Raw genomic sequence first — 22,113 nt, 5'->3', positions numbered from 1 at the left:
ATTTGGCCTCTTTCCATTTGTTTATTACTGTTTGTTCGTGTTGCAAGCTGTGCACCATCTTACGTTAGTGTTAACACTTTTAGTATTGTAAACACAGGTATTGTTAGCATTGTAAACATGAGTAATAAGTAATCAAATGCATTGTTTGCCAGAATCTCAAAACACAATTATGCCAAATGGCTTTAAAATACAACTGAAACAGTAACCCGGAAATTTAGGCAGTCCCGAGCTTGCAGCGCTCCCTAGTGTAGAAAACACCATCCATAGGAATGTATACTACGATATTTTCCCTTTATTTAATATTTTTCCTTTTTATTTAATAAAATTATTTTTCTAAACTTCCGTGATGCTTTTCTTTAGAACTAAATGTAATGTAGTTTTCAGTTTCATATAGTTTTCCAACTTAAAAGATCTATATCAAAATCAAGAGAGAAACCAACGTACTTCCAACCTCTATGACTCTCCACACGCTACTGGGTATAGGTATAACATACATTTGCAGGCTTGTGTACTCTTTAAGGCTTATAAACCTTTGTCAAGTAGAAAGACACAGATAGCACTATACAGAAAAGGACATCACAAAGAATACATCCAGGGTTACAGCAGGATTCGAACGCGCCACCTCCACACTTAGCAGAGCGTTTGGCGCGCGATATCGCTCCGCCATGGAGGCCCCACATGCCAATGGGGAAAACATGCGATGTGTTGCCATAGGCAGAGAGTTCTGCTCTACGCCACCTGCAGCCCATATCGATCGCCAATCTAGCTTCACCTTATTAATGAAAATAGAAAGCTATAAGCTTAACCAAAGATCTCATCTCACTTTACTACACTAAATCAGGTGTCAATCATCCAAATCAGAAAAACGTACTCGAAATTTGTGCATCATGTTATATAGCAATACTTGCTTTAATATAAGTGAAATATATTCATTGATTTTAGTTCGTTTGCTCTAAGATACTTACACAATGTTTATCGAAAAGACATTGGCAATGAATAGGGAAGAATAATGTAAAAGCGTAATTTCTATAAACTGTTTACCTGTTACAGATCTTGTTCATATGGCGCCATTATCTTTATACATAAGGAAATCTTTATTATAAATCTAGAGACGGACATTGTCATTGAAAGTATTATTTAGAATTTACTTGTACTCGTGAATAGGCATTTGAAACTTTAGTTTAAAAGTTATTTCGGCAGTTTGTGTTAAAGTGTCTAAATTTGCAAACAGTCTCGGGAAATCTCTTCATAATGTTTATGTGAAAAGTTTGTTACTCATGAAATATGTTACCTTGTCTTGTTTAAGTAGTGTTTAGAATAACATAAAAATTTATGTTGTTCGCCTGCTAAGCAACTAACAATAGTAATAGGTTAGGATAACTAAATTTTATGAGGCATATTGAATAAATTTTTTGTCCCCACTAATTTCAAACTTTCGTATCTCTGTGCTTATGATAAAATATTTGTTGAAAAATCAAACTCTCAACCTATAATATGCAAATTAAAATCAGTCTCAATTGATGTAAAATCAGTCTCAACTGCTTTTCTTCTTATTCAGAAAATCATATTTTTTTTAAAAAATATGCATTAATTTTTATTGAAATTTAATTGAATTGTTCTGATAAACTTAGCATTTGAAGCAGAAGCAATATTACAGTTCAGTAACATTTTTGATATTAATTATCTACAACAACTTTATGTAAAGGCACATATTTTTATTCAATGTGATACATGAGACTTGGAACAAATACTAATATTACTAAGTATACGATGACCTTTGAAGTTGGTGAGAAAAATTATTCTTGCGAAACATGTAATCAGAGTTTCTCATAGAAAAGTCATCAAACTGACCACAATCGAACTCATGCTGGTTAAAAATCTGACTCTTGTAATATACGTATTAGGAGTTTTTTACAAAAAAAAATGAGACTGAATACAGTTGTGTCGATATCAGTGAAAAACATTTTTCTTGTGTGTAGTATAATGTAATAAGAGTTTTTCTTATTGAAGAGTGATGTGACTAGGCATAGTACTTTTCATGCTTGTGTGAAGCCTCATTCTTGTAGTATATGTAACAAGAGTTTTTCATATATTAATCACATGATGGAACACAGTAGTGTTCACACAGACGAGAAACCTTTTTCTTGTAATATATGTAACAAGAGTTTTTCTCAAAAAAGGTATCTAACTAAACACAGTCGTGTTCACACTGGTGAGAACCCTTATTCATGTAGTTTATGCAATAAGAGTTTTTCACATCGAAGTTATCTGAATGAACACAGTCTTGTTCACACTGGTGAAAAACCTTATTCTTGTACTATATGTAATAAGAGTTTTTCAAACAGAAGTAATCTTACTCAACACAGTTATGTTCATGCTGGTGAGAAACCTTATCCTTGTAGTTTATGTAATAAGAGTTTTTCAAACAGAAGTAAACTGAATGAACATAATCGTGTTCACACTGGGGAGAAACCTTATTCTTGTAGTATATGTAATAAGAGTTTTTCAAACAGAAGTAAACTGAATGAACATTATCGTGTTCACACTGGGGAGAAACCTTATTCTTGTAGTATATGTAATAAGAGTTTTTCAAACAGAAGTAAACTGAACGAACATAATCGTGTTCACACTGGGGAGAAACCTCATTCTTGTAGTATATGTAATAAGAGTTTTTCAAGCAGAAGTAATCTTTCTCATCACAGTTATGTTCATACTGGTGAGAAACCTTATTCATGTAGTATATGTAACAAGAGTTTTTCACAAAAATATCATTTAACGAAACACAATCATGTTCACACTGATAAACATTATTCTTGTAGTTTATGTAATAAGAATTTTTTATATCGAAATCTTCTGACTAAACACAGTCATGTTCACACTGGTGAGAAACCTTATTCTTGTAGTTTATGTAATAAGAGTTTTTCACAAAAAAGTCTTCTGTCTAGACATTGTAGTGTTCACACTGGTGAGAAACCTTATCTGTGTAGTATATGTAATAAGAGTTTTTCACGCAACAGTAGTCTGACTGAGCACCTTCGTGTTCATACTGGAGAGAAGCCTTATTCTTGTAGTTTATGTAATAAGAGTTTTTCACACAAAAGTCTTCTGTCTAGACATTGTAGTGTTCACACTGGTGAGAAACCTTATCTGTGTAGTATATGTAATAAGAGTTTTTCACGCAACAGTAGTCTGACTGAGCACCTTCGTGTTCATACTGGAGAGAAGCCTTATTCTTGTAGTTTATGTAATAAGAGTTTTTCACACAAAAGTCTTCTGTCTAGACATTGTAGTGTTCACACTGGTGAGAAACCTTATCTGTGTAGTATATGTAATAAGAATTTTTCACGCAACAGTCATCTGATAAGACACAGCATTGTTCATACTAGTGAGAAACCTGATTCTTGTAGTTAATTCTTACCCCCTGTATTCACTGTTGACACTGGCCTAACACGAAACACCCAGTTTTGAAACCCTGGTTTGGAGATATGGACCACGAGTCAAAAAGTGTATTCTTCATTATTTTTGGACCGTCTGTTTCACAACTCACTGCTAAATTGCATTCCGGTGGTAGATTTACAGCCTGATTGACACTTTTTTTTTTTTCAATTGTCATTGCTATTTTTAAAGCAAATTTTTTAAAAAAGAGTAAAAAAAAGATTGCATTGATTAATTAAATTTGAATCACTCTTTTACTGGACAAATGAAAAAAGTTAGTTTAAAAGTTTAGTTAAAAAGTTAGTTTTGTTTTCCTAACTGACTTGTATTGAAAAGCAAAGCAATCTAAGTATTATTATCATGAACAGGGTTGGGTTTTGAACGTCCTAAACTGGTTTTGGACAGGACATTTGGGTTTTACTGTCCTAAACTGACTAAAATTGTCTTAAAGTGTCCAAAACCTTGAACTTTGGTAAAAGTTAAAAAATATATATGTGTAACCATTGTACACATAATAATAACATTTATCAATAAATATTTGATATTTTTTATGCAATTTACTTTAACTTATTATAATAATATAAATTATATAATATAACAGGAAAAGGTTTATAATTTTTGAAGCTCTAAAATTCATTAAACAACAAAAGTGCATACCTTATTCTTTAAATATAAATATACTTTTAATACTGATAAATTATGTTTTTGCCTAAGGATAAATAATGCAATATTAAAAGTAATAATAAATCTTTTAAAAAAATAATCAATTTGTTTAAAAATTAAACTTTATTTTTCACAATATTTTTTTTAAAAAAATGTTACAATTTCTGCATCAGGATGATAAAAAAAGACATATATTTTTAAAAAAAATTGTTTTTAAATATAAATTAAAACGATCCCCAGTAGTTTAAATTGGATATACAAAATAACTGAAAAATGTATTAATAGTTTTGAAAAGCATAACATCAGTTTCAGTTACTGACACTGGTGATGTATCACCACTATGCTAAAAGAATTGAACATGAATGAAATAAAAGTATTCTTAAATAGTACTATGGATAAATAATCATGTTTATGACTTACCAAACACTTAGTCCCTAATAGCTTAACCTGTATGGCAAGGTCAAACTTCACCAACAAAACTATAGTAATAAACAATATTAATAAAACATTATAATTTTAAAAACAAATATTCTCTAGTATAGATTTAATTATCAACATTTTATTAGTTCTATATTTATTTTACCTTTTAAATATTGTTCAGATAAAATTGTGACATAATTTGAGTAAAAGGGCTTTGGACAGGACGGTTTAAACTGTGGGTTAATCCATTCTGTCCCAAACCTTACCAACCCTGATTATGAATATAGGTATTTTCTTATTATGGATATCATGAAGCTGCAAACAAACATAGAAATATTACTGAAATTCAATTAAAAATACTTTTATTTCACACAATTATTTAATACTTTTATTTCAAACAACACTCAAAGGGATTATGCTAACCTCCTCCTCATTCTTATTTGCACATATTTAATAATTTTTTTTCCTTCATAACATATTGTCGATAACTTAAACCATTGAAAAGAATTTTCATATTTTAAACACTATAAATGAAATTGTATAAAATAAACTTCTCAGCTCAGATAAGCATAAATCACGACATTCCTATTATTCAGAAGTTATAAATAACTATTGTGCTGTCATCTGCGGATGATATCGAGAATCACCGTAGAGGGTATGATTAATAAGATGACGATTTTTTTAAAGGCAAATGTCATAATCTGATGCATTTTTCATTAGAAAATTAAAAAAAATTTTGGTCAAAATAAAAATAATAAAATATCTTAATGAAAACATATGATATGGTAATGATGTCAAGACTTTTATTATCTATCTTCTTTTTGTCAGCTTCACTAAATTTTATTCTTAAATTCTTGACAAATGGGATTGATTGAACTTTATCTATTTGTGTAATTAAATTTGTACTATTGCTGAATCTAAATCTGCTCAAGAAGTTTAGTAAACAACGCTAGACAGCATTATTTGGTCAAAAAATAAGTTAGTCTTGAAATGTTTTTAGAGTGGCACCACTGGTCATAAGGTGACCGGGCCATATATTTAAAAAAAAAATTTATTGAAAGTCTCCATTTTAACTTCATGTTGCATTAAGTAATTAATCTCTCCCAAACGATTCTATTTTTTCCAAATGTTCAGCTGATTATTTTATGGTTGTAAAATTCTAAATGGTTATTAAATTTATTTTATGCAGATTATTGTGTAGTTTAAATGCTACCTCGGATCAAGATTTGTATTGATTACATAATATTTACATACCCTCCAACTGCTACGGAATTTCCGTAGTTTCAGATATCTTCTTTTCAGACGGTAGCAAAATTAATGTCTTAATATTTAAAAAAAATTAATTTTAGCGTAACTTGTCCACTATTTTTTATAAAAGTGCAGGCCATATGGCTATATTCTTAAGTTCTGATAAAAGTTTTATGAGAGATCCATTTGCTTTAAAAATTTTTACTTTGGTTCGCTACCGCTAGAAAGAATTATTTTCAAAATAATCATAAGTTGGAGGGTATGTATTTATTTCAGCATAAGTTTTAATGTGTATTAAAAATACTGTATATGTTTTTAATTTTATAAATAGTTTTATGTTAAGGATAAAAAAAAATTTAATCTAAAACATTTTTTATGTTATCTTTATATCTAAATATTGCAAATTATTTTGCCTGTTCATCTCTAAACTATTTTATTTTTGGGCAAGATCTATCATCTGGATAGATATTATCAAGGTAATATCTATCAATCCAAGATAATATCTATCATTTTATGAATTGTATTCTTTTTTATATTTCTTTCAAGCATCGACTGTTTTTTTTGTTTTTTTTTTTTTCATTTAAAAAAATAAAGGAAAGCTAGTTAAATTATTTAGAATCTTAATTTCTTACGCTAGTCTTGTGAATTATTATTATGAACACGATCTGTATTATCCACGATTTTTTTTCTGAGTGAAAAATAATTTAGGTGCAGCAACGACTGGTAATAACAATTTGAGAAATATATATAATATCTTCTATGGAACATATTAAATCAGGAAAACTTAATATCCATTTTATTAATAAGCATTTATTTGATATAAATTAATTATAGTTACATCTAGTAATAACTTGACCTCACTGAACATTAAAAATAAGCAACCGAACATCAAAAATGTTAATTTTGAACACATGAATAAATAAAAATTCGCCTACTGCTCACAAGTGGTTGCTCAAACCAGGAAAATCTTCAGGTTAAAGTTAGTTAACTCTAGGTCCAACTGAGACGCAGTTACGTGCATGGTGAAATGAAATTATGGAATCTAACCTGGAATTGCTTTCATAAAACCTAAGGGTTAGTTTCCATGGTGAATACGGGTAAATATTTTTATTCTCACTGTTCTGTTCATACTACTGACTAATTCATTCTCGTTGTAAGTTTATACAGATAATGTTCAAATGATCTGTTCACTATTATTTTCATTTTAGTTATTATTCTCATTGTCTAACTTTATTTAACAATTTTTATAGAAAAGTATTTTAACTGTCTTATCCAGAGCTTTTAATATCAAATCTATTTGTGATTTTTTTTCTTTTAATACAATTGGATATAAGACATTCAATATCATGAGACTTAAAAGTAGAGACTTTACTAATGGTGGCTATAATTGGCTGAATGTTAGGTTTTCTTGCCATGACATTCTGTTTAACAGCCAACTGTTGTATACATTTTCAGAATACTTCTTGCATATGTTACAATTGGAATAAACAATTTTTTATAAAAATTAGTCTGTGATCAAATTTTAGCTGCATTTGATAAAACTTAAAACTGTGTAACATAAAAGTTATATCTTTTTATCAGAGTGTTTTATACAATGTCTTAAAACTGTAATTAGAATTCTTTTTTTTTTTTTTAATGTTTTTGAAATGAATTAAGAAATAAATTATTTAAAATAAATAAAGTATCGTAATCATTTAGTTTTAAGCAGGTAAAATTTCATTTTATCATTTTTTTATTTAAATATCCTGAAAATTTTATCATTTGTTCTTCCAAATATAATGTACGTGTCTAGTAAATATTCTGTTGTTAGCATTCCTTCCTGATGTTGTAATTTTAACGGCCAGTTGTGTAGAAGTAAGAAAACTATTTCTTTCTAAAGCCTTATGCTGAAAATATCTAAAACCCAATCAAAATGTTTTTAATACCTTTGTAATTATATAAAATATAATGAGGCTTTCGAATATAAATAATAATATTGTTAACTTTTAAACCGTTACATCCTTAAACATGACTTTTTTTTACCTGAGCATGAGCTTTAAATCATAATTTTCAAAGTGTTGGAGAAAGGTTTTTTTTTTTAAATACAGGATAAAATAAATGATTCAGTTATTTTTTAAAATAAATCAATTAGATTTTTAAACAAAATTATTAAATGATAAAACTAATACTGCTGCGTGGAATTAATTGTACTTTTTCACACACAAGCCTTGCTATAGCAGCTCTCAAAACATATAATGATAATGCGGCTTAAGTGTGAAGTTGGGTTCGAAAAAATACAATTAAATCCTCTGTCGGGAAATTACTTTCCGAACAACCCGATAAAATACGATTTTAAACACTGAAATAAAAATTATTTAAAAGATTCGGAATCAAACTTTTATTTAAATTTGCTGATTTTTGTAACTTTTTCTCTACATACTTTACAATTCAACACATTTAACGTAAGGTTTAAAATAATATTAAAACATTAACATGCATTATTTGATAAAATGATATTTTACTTACTAAACTGATATAAAAACATTTGAAATGTTATTGAAAATATTTATGGCCATTTAGATCGCACGAATACCCAAACTTTGCGATGCACTCTGCTCAAAACAATTAAAGGATATTGTATAAAATAAGTGTATAGGTCAATTTTTTTGTGTACTGAAGAAGATAGTCACAAGTCGAAACTTATTTCCTAACTTTGCATTATACAAATTTTGAGTTCGACGTCGAAGGTGACGCTTTAGCGGCAGCTAATTTGTTTTGACTTTCATGTAAGACAAAGCCGAAAAAAATGATCGACATTCGGTAATCGCTTTGTTTCGATGAGTGCGTTGTCTCTTCTTAATCATTTCACTGAATCGGAAGCTTAAAGAGTTGTTGGCCGGTTAGAGGGTTGACCAAATACAAGTCGAATTAGCAGAAGCCACTGGAGTTTTACAAAGTGTGATTTCCAGGATCAGGAACCGTTTCTTGGGGACTGAAAGATCAGGGCAAGAGCTTAGACATGCAACAACGCGCAATGAAGACCGTTATTTTACGCTAACGGCTCGGAGACATCGAAATATAAATACCCCTCTTCTTCAACAACACATTCATTCGATTACTGCAATGACCAGTGGCGTACGCCGAATTTTTTCAAGGGGGGTGTTCATAATTTTCTGAAACTACTAAAAGAAATTCGAGTCTGTAATAAAGCACTATCATTTCCCTAATTTAGACAGCTAGACAATTTTGACTTTTTACTTGAACAACATTGTTTAGTTAAATTTTGATTTGATTTTTTAAGTTTAAGAACATAATGTAATATCTTCTGAAAAAAGTCCAATGTCATATGGGTGGGAAGTAACACTTAGAGGGCCACTTTTACATTCATCAGATTTTGTTATGCTAGAAATGTTTTCTTCAACGGAAGTATCAAATTTCTGTACAACAGAAAAACGTACATTGGTACTAGATGCTGTCACCTCACTAATTTCAAGTCGTGATTTTTTCTCAAAGTAATTAATAACTGTTAAATTCTTCTTGCCTTTTGTATATATATAGACATATATTTATTATATATATATATATCGACATATATTTATTATATATATATCACGTGATTTTGGTTTCAAAAGTACAACCCTATTATAGTAAATATTTTTTTTGTATTCTGAGAAATATCATGAGAAAAAAAAGTAGGCAAAAGGCACATAAAAATATCGCATAATTTCTACTAAAATTTTTATTTTTGCCATTTTGTCTGAGCTCAAGGGGGGTGTTTAAACCCCTCCCTTGCGTACGCCACTGGCAATGACGTATGTAAGGGAATTGTAATTGGAAATATTTTCTCTAACTATTTATATTTTAGTTTAAAAAAATTTTTCTTGAACTGATTTCATTAGGTGAAAAACAACACTTTAAAAATCATTCTGTGGCATCGATATAAGGCTCTTCCTTGTTTAAAAAAAATTTAAAATATTTGTTCTTCCCTCACAAGCAACACTCTGGACGATAACCAGTATGTCCCTGTCGTTTACTTACCAGGGTGCTTAGCGTTTTTAAAATGTGCTTATTTTCGTTTTTTAAAAGCCCTTAAAGGTGCTTTTTTTTTCATTGTTTTTAAAATCGCTTAATTTAACCTTTTTCAAAATTAGATTTTTCCCTTACTATGTTGATTTTCGCTTCGAATTATGCAAAAAGACATTGTTCTATTCAACGTTTTCATATTTAATTCAACCCCAATCTATTTCGGCGTATTGTCAGTCAGTAATTTGAAAACGCCATTCATTTAGCGTGATTCAAAATTTCATGATTTTTGACAACTGTCAAAAACAATACCAAAAGAATTTTTTTTTTTTGACATAACGGTTCAAACAAGATAAAACCGTCAATTGTCAAAAACTTTCCTACCCTGCCTAATTATATTTTTTTGAAGTGCTTATAAAAATATTTTTTTAAGGTGTGTGAAATATCTATGCCGGCTATCTACTGGAAGTAGGGAAAGATAATTTGTTTGTTTGAATCTGTTTTTAAATGCTTCATAGGGACTTTTTCCTAGAATTTTGGGGGTGCCTTTTTAGGATTAAAATAAGATGTAACCAGTGAATAGAGGGTGTTCTAAGAGTAGTTCTAACTGTCAAATGAAACACTTTATCGTCATTACAGTCAAAAGGCTTTTGCTATGATGTGCTCAAATTTTGTTCTAACTCTCTGGTTCTCTTCAAAACTTTTAGTATATTTTTAAGTACACTTATATTTTAATTTAGTGGACAATTTCTAATTGTATTTTCCTTTTATTAACATTTTATTCAATTTTTATTGATAATTTCTTTCCTGCGTTACACACTTTGCTGGTAAAATGATTTACTAATTTTATTTTTAAATGGTGTTTTTATAATCAGTTCAAAAAACACCCTCAAGGAATTTTATTCCTTTGGAGGTAAGGTTACATTTAATTCAATTACATATGATGTATGTAAGGGCTAATCCTGGATTAGATTTGAAGTACCAATATATTTCATAAATTAGTTCTCTCTATGGTTTTTGTAATCGTCATATTGTTATATTTATTACAAAATAACTATTATCAAAAATAAAAAGATATTAAATTTTGCAAAAGTATTAATTCTAAACATATAACTGTTTAAGAAAATTAAACAAATTTGTTTTCGAGCATCAAAGCGAAAAATTTACAATAATTAAATAAAGGGGAAGGTTGACAACTGAAAATCTGCTCTGATTTAAATACTTAAATGTAATAATGTAAAATTAAGTTATTAACTTAACTTATTTAAAAATGAACTTATTAAATACATAAAATGTAATAAGTATTTAAAGTCAGTAATATTTTCATTGAAATTGGGTTGAAAAGAAATTTTACTTTATGATAAAGTTTAGAAATAAAGTGTTTTTTGTTACATAAATTTACATTTTTAGCTTATGAAAGTTTCTTTTTTAATGGCGGGCACTTGGAACTATTGTCCATTGGCCACAGAAAGTGCCAGAACTGCTAACTCTCTTTTCGTTACTCAGTGGGGCATCTGTGGCGAAGCCACGGCGGTGGAGCAGCATCGCCCACGTCATTTACACACAGAGGAGAAAGGACATGGAACGCAGATAGAGAGAAAGAAACATCCATGCCCAGAGCGGGATTCGAACCCGCAGTCAGGCACGCTAACCACTCGCAGTCACGCACGCTAACTCTTATAAAAGTTAATATTAAACATCGGCAATTGCTCAAAAGTTTTGATTTGAAGAAACTTACAGAATACTGTAAGAAAACATTTAATTAGTCGCAATTGATTTTTTAAAATTTTTAATAAGGTAATCACTTTAAAAGAAATAGGACAATGGATGGTGTTTTCTACACTAGGGAGCGCTGCAAGCTCGGGACTGCCTAAATTTCCGGGTTACTGTTTCAGTTGTATTTTAAAGCCATTTGGCATCATTGTGTTTTGAGATTCTTGCAAACAATGCATTTGATTACTTATGTTTACAATGCTAACAATACTGTTTACAATACTAAAAGTGTTAACACTAACGTAAGATGGTGCACAGCTTGCAACACGAACAAACAGTAATATACAAATGGAAAGAGGCCAAATCAAGACTGCCAATAAAGCGAGTTATTCAAAATCTAGCAACCATGTCACCTTTTTTAATAATAAATAACTAAAACAAATTTTCACTCCAAACTCCCCAGAATTACATAATAACATTAATATCTTATGACATACGGCAGATTTGAGCTCAGAAATTATCTAGTTTATTTCTTTTATTGAAAACAAAATTATCCGTTTGAGAACATCGCCTATCAGAATAACATGTAGTAAGCAGCTGCAAACTTTTTAACCGGAACTAGAGTAGGTCCCGAGATTGTTATTGTTTACATTTCTATTGAAAACACCATCCATAAGTACTTTTTGAAAAATCCAATATTTCAAACCAATTATTTATCAGTATCTTTTCTATATATTGTGTATTTTGGATAAATTTAATAAAATTTTAAGAAAAAGAGAGAGACAAAGAGAACTACGCAAATCTGAGCCAAACAGTATATTAAATTCTCTTCAAAATTCACACAAAACTTTCATACTCCTACATCTGTTCTATATTTCAAAAGTCTTGATTTGACTTAAAGTACAGAATATCACAACATATGAAAGTGGCACTACTGCTCTAAACTCAAATAATATTACTTTCTCAATGAAAAATAATAAAATAGAGTTAAATCTGTGCCATGTGTTAAAATAACGGAGAATGTCACTTACTTAATGGTCCTGGGACCCGCTTTTATCTAAAAAAAGGCTAAACCCAACGACGGAAAAAAATATTTTAATTGAAAACAAATTTATTTTAATAATAAAAAAATCCAAGTTAAAAATAACGTCATAAAAAAGTTCATTTTACATTTAATGTTTATTCTTTACCTAATAAAAGAATTAAGTTCGCGATCGCAACACTCGAATACGCCATCTGGGGAGAGACCGGTTTCATGCCTTTAGCCCTTCCCTCTCCTCCTCTTTTCAGTTGCATGGATGGTGTTTTCAATAGATATGTAAACAATCTCGAGCTCGGGACCTACTCTAGTTCCGGTTAGAAAGTTTGCAGCTGCTTACTACATGTTATTCTGATAGGCGATGTTTTCAAACGGATAATTTTATTTTCAATAAAAGAAATAAACTAGATAATTTCTGAGCTCAAATCTGCCGTATTTCATAAGATATTAATGTTGTTATGTAATTCTGGGGAGTTTGGAGTGAAAATTTGTTTTAGTTATTTTGTTATTTATTATTAAAAAAGGTGACATGGTTGCTAGATTTTGAATAACTCGCTTTTTTGACAGTCTTCATTTGGCCTCTTTCCATTTGTTTATTACTGTTTGTTTGTGTTGCAAGCTGTGCACCATCTTACGTTAGTGTTAACACTTTTAGTATTGTAAACACAAGTATTGTTAGCATTGTAAACATAAGTAATCAAATACATTCTTTGCAAGAATCTCAAAACACAATGATGCCAAATGGCTTTAAAATACAATTGAAACAGTAACCCGGAAATTTAGGCAGTCCCGAGCTTGCAGCGTTCCCTAGTGTAGAAAACACCATCCGTAGGAATGTACTACGATAATTTCCCTTTTCATAATATTTTTCCTTTTTATTTAAAAAAAATATTTTTTTTAATTTCTATGATACTTTTCCTTAGACATATGTTTAATGTAGTTTTCAGTTCCATATAGTTTTTCAAGTTAAAAGATTTTAATCTATTCGAAAATCAAGAGAGAAACTAACGTACTTCCTTCCTCTATGACTTTTCACACGCTAATGGGGAAAGCATTTGAAGTGTTGCCATAGGAAAAGAGTTCTGCTCTACGCCACCTACAGCCCATTTCGATCGCCAATATTTGTTTTTATTCAGCGCGCAATTGAAACTAAGTAATTATAACAAATGGAAAAAAAAAGTTTTTTTTATTCAAATTTTCATTAAAAATGTCATTAGACATTTGTAAAATATTTCATACTTAGTTTAAAAGTTTTCGAAATACGTCTTACCTTATTACAAAGCAATAGAATGAGTTAAAGAGATGGGAGATATATGTAACATTCGTTTTTTCCTAAAATTCTAAACCTACTTTAGTTTCTTTGCATATAAGTTGAAATATCAATAATATTTTACTGCCCCTTAGAAATTTATTTGCCCCTTAGATTTTTTTTTTTTTAGGGAATTGTGCGTTAAATAAAGCTTATAGTTATAAATTCGTGTCAAAAGACTTACAATAGTAAAATTTTTGGCTGTGAAATTCTTAGCAAGGTATCCAAGAGATGATTAGAACATATACTAGCTTCATTTTTTGTTCAATTTAAAACAGAAAAGTAACAAAAGTCTCCATACTTTATAAGGAGTAATATTGAACACTGATGTTACATTTAAATGCAAGCTTTTTCGTTTTTTTGTTGAAATAAATTTAATTTAACCACGCCCCAACTGGGGGCATCGGGAGAATATCGAACATGAGCTAACTAACGTAATATAAATTGCTATTACATAGAGCATGCGCAAGTACATTGTATGAACAAAAGTATTATATATATAAACATGATCATGTATGTTCAACATATTTATGTTTTCGCGCAGTAACTGAATTTAAAATTATTCGTTACTTTATGTTTTCTGGCAAAAATGACTACTACTTATAATCGTACATATTGATTACATTGATTGTATTAAGTAAAGGATTTCGGTCACTTGTAATCATATACCAGCTATCGCATCTTCTTTGTGATTACAGGTAATCATAATCACTTTTGATCTTTACTTGTAACTTCTAATAAATAATTTCAAGTAGATTATTACCATGTACGTTTTATTTGAAGTTGTTATATTCGTAATCAATTAGAGCATTCCATGCCCATTTCTGTTGAGCAGTGAAATTATTCAGTTATTCTTGATAGAGCCCAACTTAGCCAAATTGGTGACCGGGACAAAAACTTCTTTCCCCGTCCCCTCCTCTGCTTCACTACTTCAGTAATGAAGAACCAAACTTAATGGTGGTATTGAAATATTTCGCCTCCTTATAGCAAGAAATTTGAATAGAACATAAAATAGTAAGTCCCCCTTCCTCCAATGGTCAGAGGAATTATCGTTCTGTTCATTTTATTGATTTTCTAACAATTCTATGTTCATCATGCCGAATGTAGTTTTCTGATTGTTAACTTTGTCACCTAGCTGCGAAAAATTCATATCCTTGCTGACATTAGGGTGGAATTAAGCTAAATTTTCGCAATGACGATGGCCCAATTAAGCCAATCAGAAACCCTTATTTTTTGAAAACATATCACATTTTGCGATGTGCAAAAATACAGGCATTTCATTGGCCAAGTTTGTCCATCATCATTGCGAAAATTTGGCTGAATTCCGCCCTAAAAAGCCGTAGATTTACGAAATTTAGATTTTTACCGTTCATACTATATAGATAAATGAAGAAACTAACATAAAACTGATGGATTTAACACTGTCCATATATTTTGTTTTAAAAAAAAGTTTATTAAAGAAGAAAACCTAAAATATATTTTCTATTCGATATGGGGCCCCGGGGCAGATGCCCCTTACTCCCCTGCCTTTATCAGGCTCTGATTTTTGACTAAGAATAAAGAATAGTAATTGAAAATATTAAATGATTCATTCAAAATATTTCTGACTAATGAATAAATCTTTATTCAAGAAGATTTCGAATGATTGTTCATTATTTTGAATGACAAATGCCCATCTCTGTGTCATTAGCGATCAAAATGGGCTACAGGTGACGTATAGCGGAGCTCTCTTCCTATGGCAACAGTTCACATGCTAGTTGGTTCTAATGCCATGTTGGCAACCCTGCTTGGTGAAACCGAGCAAATTTAAGGCAGAGTGTGCGATTCTTTTTTTTTTTCCGGGCGCCATCTATGGTGTACCTCTACAAAATTACAATTCACTAGTATACAAGACATGTTACCTCTACTCTATGATGGGGTACCTTTTCATAGATGACGGTTAACATAGTCTGTAACTTCCCTCCCCGCAATGGACAAGAATTCGACTTTTGCCACATCATACATCCATTCATTCATCCACAGATCGTAATTTTGGCCTGAATCAGAGAATGATCGATCTCCAAACCAATACCCCAAGAGGTTTTGATTTGTCATGGGAACATGGAGGACTTTGCGACTCTTCAGAATTTTAAGGTGCATCAGACACCAACTGCAAAGGGAGTCTTCGGTCGGCGGGGTTTGAATTCTCGGACATGGGCCTAGTGCCCTACCGACCAGGCTATCCATGCACTTCACTTTCACCAACAGCTTGTGAAGAGTCATAGAAGATGGAAGTACCTTAGTTTCTGTTTTCATTTTCAGATAGATTAAAATCTTATAAGTGAAGAAACTATATGGAACTGAAAACAACATTAGATATAGTTCTTAAACAGGGCTGTCCGATTGCAAAGAGCCCGCGGGCCAGAATTCCGGTCACTGATCACCTGGCTGGCCGCAGTTTGAAAAAGTTAAACAATAAACCCTTACCTCTTATACAATAACAATTAATAGTTGAATTATTAATTCTAAAACAATGGAACAGAGGGATTATAAAACAATTTGCTTACATTTTAATGGGAAAACTGAGGCCAATCAGCCTAAATAAGAAGTTGGCGGGCCCCACAATATGTGATAACGGGCCGCCAGTTGGACAGCCCTGTTCTAAAAGAAAGCGTCTAGGAAAAATTAAAAAATATCCTTAGCAATTAAATACGAAAACTGTTTAAAAAAAAGGAAGAAATATTGCAGTACATTCCTATACAAATGAAAGAGGAGGAGAGGAAAGGGCCAAAAGTATGAAACCGGTCTTCTTTCCAGATGGCGTATTCGAGAGTTGCTATCGCCGCTTTCGATCGCCAATATACACTCAACCATCCATCGTATCGTATCTGCTGCCTAGCTTCACCCAAAGCCTGTCCCGCAGGGGACTGATCGTTAAGACACGGTTCTCAGCAGATCACCGAAGTCAATCATCACTAGCTACGGTCACTGCGTGGGTCGGTGATGTCTTCGATCAGTCTGCGTAGGGTACGAGGGTGAGCGGTATTAGTCCTCGTTAAACTGTTCTACCATAAAGTGCTCGACTTCGCATGCAAGTCGTCGGGCTACCGAAGAGGAGAGCCATCCCCTCTGCAGAGGTTCAAAATTGTGATGGAATGTCTTCGGATCATTCTCTGGCATGTTTTCCAGACCGTCGCCAATAACCCATTGTACAGCTCTAGTGTGACGTAAATGAACTAGAACTACAATTCACCCAAAGCTTTATTAATGATCATAGAAAGCTGTAAGCTTACGCAAAGATCTCGTCTCACTATACTACTCCCGTTCATTAACCTGAGACCTGAACCATCCAAGCGGAGATATATAAATGTGTTAGAAAATCCGATTCAGGTAAAATGTACATAAAAAGTGTGTATCATGTTATATAGCAATTCTTGCTTCAATATGTGTGAAATATATTCATTGATTTTAGTTCATTTCCACTAAGATACTTACACAATGTTAATCGAAAAGACATCGGCAGTGAATGAACAAAAATAATGCAAAGGCGTTATTTCTATTAAGTGTTTACTTGTTACAGATGTAGTTCATGTGGCACAATTATCTTTATACATTAGGAAATCTTCATTATAAATTTCGAGACGGACATTGTCATTGCAAATATTATTTAGAATATCCTTGTACTCGTGACTAGGCATATATAACCGTAATTACAGCTTTAATAAACTAAGCAGGTTTGATCATTTACCAAAAATAAAATATAGATTACTTTCAAACATTTTAAATGATACTCCTATTATGATTATCCTTTTATAGTTTTATTAATAATTTAAATATTTCTGTTGCCTTTTCTTTATTCTCTCCATAGCAATATTAGATGTAAAATCAGTCTCAACTTCTTTTCTTATTATTCAGAAAATCATAATTTTTATGAAATTTATATGTTAATTTTTATTAAAATTTAATTGAATTGTTCTGATAAACTTAGCATTTGAAGCAGAAGCAATTATTACATTTCAGTGATATTTTTAATATTAATTATCTACAACAACTTTATGTAAAGGCACATATTTTTAAACAAGGTGATATATGAGACTTGGTACAAATACTAATATTACTAAGTATATATTGACCATTCAAGTTGGTGAGAAAACTTATTTTTGTGAAACATGTATTCAGAGTTTTTCATAGAAAAGTTATCAAACTGACCACAATCAAACTCTTGCTGGTTAAAAATCTGACTTTTGTAATGAATGTATTAGGAGTTTTTCACAAAAAAATAAAGTGACTGAATACAGTTGTGTCGATATCAGTGAAAAACATTTTTCTTGTGTGTAGTATAATGTAATAAGAGTTTTTCTTATTCAAGAGTGATCTGACTAAGCATAGTTCTTTTCATCCTGGTGGGAAGCCTCATTCTTGTAGTATATGTAACAAGAGTTTTTCATATATTAATCACATGATGGAACACAGTAGTGTTCACACTGGTGAGAAACCTTTTTCTTGTAGTATATGTAACAAGAGCTTTTCACATCAATGTCGTCTGAATGTACACTATCGTGTTCATACTGGGGAGAAACCTTATTCATGTAGTTTATGTAATAAGAGTTTTTTACTTCGAAGTCGTCTGAATGAACACAGTCGTATTCACTCTGGAGAGAATCCTTATTCTTGTAGTATATGTAATAAGAGTTTTACAAACAGAAGTAGTCTTACTCAGCACAGTTATGTTCATACTGGTGAGAAACCTTATTCTTGTGGTTTGTGTAAAAAGAGTTTTTCACGAAAAACTCAGCTAACTGAACACCGTTGTGATCACACTGATGAGAAACCTTATTCTTGTAGTTTATGTAAAAAGAGTTTTTCACGAAAAACTCATCTAACTAGACACAGTCATGTTCATACTGGTGAGAAACCTTATTCTTGCAATATATGTAATAAGAATTTTTTTCTTGGAAGTAATCTGAAAGAACACATTCGTGTTCACACTGGTGAGAAACCTTATTCTTGTAGTTTATGTAATAAGAGTTTTTCAAACAGAAGTGGTCTTACTCAGCACAGTTATGTTCATACTGGTGAGAAACCTTATTCTTGTGGTTTGTGTAATAAGAGTTTTTTGAACAAAAGCAATCTGGATCATCACAATCGTGCTCATACTGGAGAGAAACCTTATCCTTGTAGTATGTGTACAAAGAGTTTTTCACGCAATAGTAATCTGGCAGCGCACCTTCGTATTCATGCTGGAGAGAAACCTTATTCTTGTAGTATATGTAATAAGAATTTTTTTAACAAAAGCAATCTGGATGATCACAATCGTGTTCATACTGGCGAGAAACCTTATTCTTGTAGTATATGTACAAAGAGTTTTTCACGAAAAAGGCAGCTGACTGTGCACTTTCGTGTTCATACTAGAGAGAAACCTTATTCTTGTAGTATATGTACAAAGAGTTTTTCACAAAAAAGTCAGCTGACTGTGCACTTTCGTGTTCATACTAGAGAGAAACCTTATTCTTGTAATATATGTGATAAGTGTTTTTCAAGCAGAAGTCAACTGACTAAACACAGTCCTGTTCACACTGGTGAGAAACCTTGTTCTTGAAGTTTAAGTAATGAAAGTTTTTCCAGCAGAAGTCAGCTGACTAAACACAGTCCTGTTCACACTGGTGAGAAACCATATTCTTGTAGTTTATGTAATAAGAGCTTTTTTAAAAAAAGCAATCTGGATAATCACAATCGTGTTCATACTGGCGAGAAACCATATTCTTGTAGTATATGTACAAAGAGTTTTTCACAAAAAAGGCAGCTGACTGTGCACTTTCGTGTTCATACTAGGGAGAAACCTTATTCTTGTAGTATATGTACAAAGAGTTTTTCACACAAAAGTAATCTGACCGTGCACTTTCGTATTCACACTGGTAAGAAACCTTATTCTTGTAGTTTATGTAATAAGAGTTTTTCAGAAAAAGGTCTTCTGGCTAGACACAGTCCTGTTCACACTGGTGAGAAACCATATCTGTGTAGTATATGTAATAAGAGTTTTTCATGCAACAGTAATCTGGCAGCGCACCTTCGTATTCATACTGGAGAGAAGCCTTATTCTTGTTGTATATGTAATAAGAATTTTTCACAAAACAGTCAACTGACGAGACACAGCATTGTTCATACTAGTGAGAAACCTGATTCTTGTAGTTAATTCTTACCCCTGTATTCACTGTTGACACTGACCTAACACGATACACCCAGTTCCAACACCCTGGTTTGGAAATATTGACCACGAGTAAAAAAGTGTATTCTTCATTATTTTTGGACTGCCTGTTTCACAACTGGGAGTTTCTTGTTATCCGGTGGTAGATTTACAGCCTGATAAACAGTTTGTATTCAATTTTCATTGCTATATTTAATACAAATTTTCTATGAAGGAATAAAAAAAAGATTGCATCGAGTAATTAAATTTGAATCGCTCTTTTACTGAACAAATGAAAAGTTGTTAGCTTTCGTTTTCCTAACTGACTTTTATTAAAGAGCAAAAGTATCAAAGTATTATTATTATAAATTTAGATATTTTGTTATTATGGATATCATCATACTTTTATTACACACAACTAGGACTGGGCGATATAAGAAATTTTATATCGTGATGCATCGTCAGTTTTGTGTCGCGATATAGCAATGTATCGCGGTATAGTATTTTTGAATTTCATTTACTTGTAAGGCACAGAAAGTCAGATTTCTATCAAAACTCCATACTCAGATTGTTTAAATCAAATTATGTTTTGCTTAAGAAAGATATATTATTTTCCATTTTCTAAAAATGATCGTGCAAATAATGAAAGATTTCTTAGTTTAAAAATAAATAATAAGTAAAATTGAAATTTATCAATATATTTACCTAACAATATAGAAAGAAAATTTAAAAAATAAGTTCGTTAAAAATTATTTGTATGATTAAAACAAAGTGCTAAATAAATTTTTAAAAAAAAAACGCTTTTAAATCAACACTATATTTTATCATTATTATTTCACATAAATAATTAAGTTAAATTGAATAATTACCGAATTCTGAACGAAAAAACAAAGTAAGGTTTAATTTCTTAAAAATAAAAACAAAAGAATTATGATATTCGATAATATATTTAACTGACAATATTGAAAGAAAATTAAAAAACACGATTATACTCTTTAAACAAACGAAGTGCTAAATGATTAAAAAAAAAAAAAAGAAGTCTCGAACTAATTTTTTTGAATAAACAAAGTTGATTGACTTATGCCCAAATCCAAAAGAGGAAAAATAAGTTTTGTTATAATTTTATTTATAAAAGTTAAAACAACTAAAGATTTATAAATTTAAAATCAGTAATAAAAACCCACTTAAATTATTAGAAGTTTTATCCAAAAAAGTTTTTAATAAATTAAAATAAAGTAAAAAATAGCCTAACAAATTTAATTACTTTGTAATTTAATTCTTTGTGGGCACCTTAAATTAGATTTCCGATTGTAATAAATTCCATAATGTAAAAAATTACTTAAACATATAATGTCAAAATTAATTTTCACATTTAAAAATAAAAATTTTGTTTAAAAAAAAAATAATACCTAATTAATTAAGAAACACTTCTTTATATATTCTTTTCAATGATAGATTACGTTCAAAACAAGGTTACGACGGCCGTGAGTCCCACTGAAAATAATCTACAAGAAACGATATCAAGTCACGACAAAGGAAAACTATGAGGCGAGCATGCGAGTTCACTATATATATTCTCAAAACTATGGTTCTGATTCTACCACTCATCATTCAAGGCCATTTCAACATAACGAAATGAACATCGTCTTCCACAGCGCGAGTCGGTATCAGTTGCAGGAAGATCCTTGTGCGTCTTATATCGATACATTGTTTTGTTTTCGTCGTCTTTAGTCTACGGCTTAAATCAGTATTATACGGTCAAAAAATAAGTTAAGTCTTGACATTTTTTTAGAGTGGCACCTCTCATCATAAAGTAGCCAGGCCATATATTTAAAAAAATTTTAATTTAAAGACAGCATTTAATTTCATATAGTATTAAGCAATTAATCTCTCCCAAATGATTCTATTATTTCCAAATGTTCAGCTGATTATTTTATGGTTATTTGATGCAGATTATTACGTAGTTTAAATGTCACCTCAGGTCAAGATTTGTATTGATTACATAATATTTATTTCATCATAAGTTTTAATCTATATTAAAAATAATGTTTATGTTTTTAATTCTATGAATAGTTTTATTTTATGTATTAAAAAAAATTTAAAATGCCATTCGTTATTTAA

At 30.7% G+C, this 22,113-nt stretch overlaps 2 protein-coding genes across 2 annotated transcripts; both read left to right on the top strand.

Annotated features, from left to right (window-relative positions):
* The first annotated feature begins 621 nt into the window (after positions 1 to 621).
* Positions 622 to 19,409, top strand: LOC147812078 (uncharacterized). Its single transcript, XM_087162322.1, has 2 exons — positions 622 to 3,406; positions 18,161 to 19,409. Exons 1-2 carry the CDS (start codon positions 2,101 to 2,103, stop codon positions 19,405 to 19,407), a joined length of 2,553 nt encoding a protein of 850 aa, XP_087018448.1. The 5' UTR covers positions 622 to 2,100; the 3' UTR covers positions 19,408 to 19,409.
* LOC147812077 (uncharacterized) lies at positions 19,408 to 22,099 on the top strand (the record flags this gene model as incomplete). Its single annotated transcript, XM_087162321.1, has 1 exon — positions 19,408 to 22,099. A coding segment is annotated over one exon (594 nt), but the record flags the coding sequence as incomplete, so codon positions are not given.
* Between the last annotated feature and the right edge of the window lie 14 nt (positions 22,100 to 22,113).

This window comes from Parasteatoda tepidariorum, chromosome 4, assembly GCF_982258835.1.
Source record: "Parasteatoda tepidariorum strain Cologne lab strain chromosome 4, Ptep-v5.0, whole genome shotgun sequence".
NCBI classification, from domain to species: Eukaryota; Metazoa; Arthropoda; class Arachnida; order Araneae; family Theridiidae; genus Parasteatoda; species Parasteatoda tepidariorum.
This window is presented reverse-complemented; position numbering and strand designations above follow the sequence as displayed.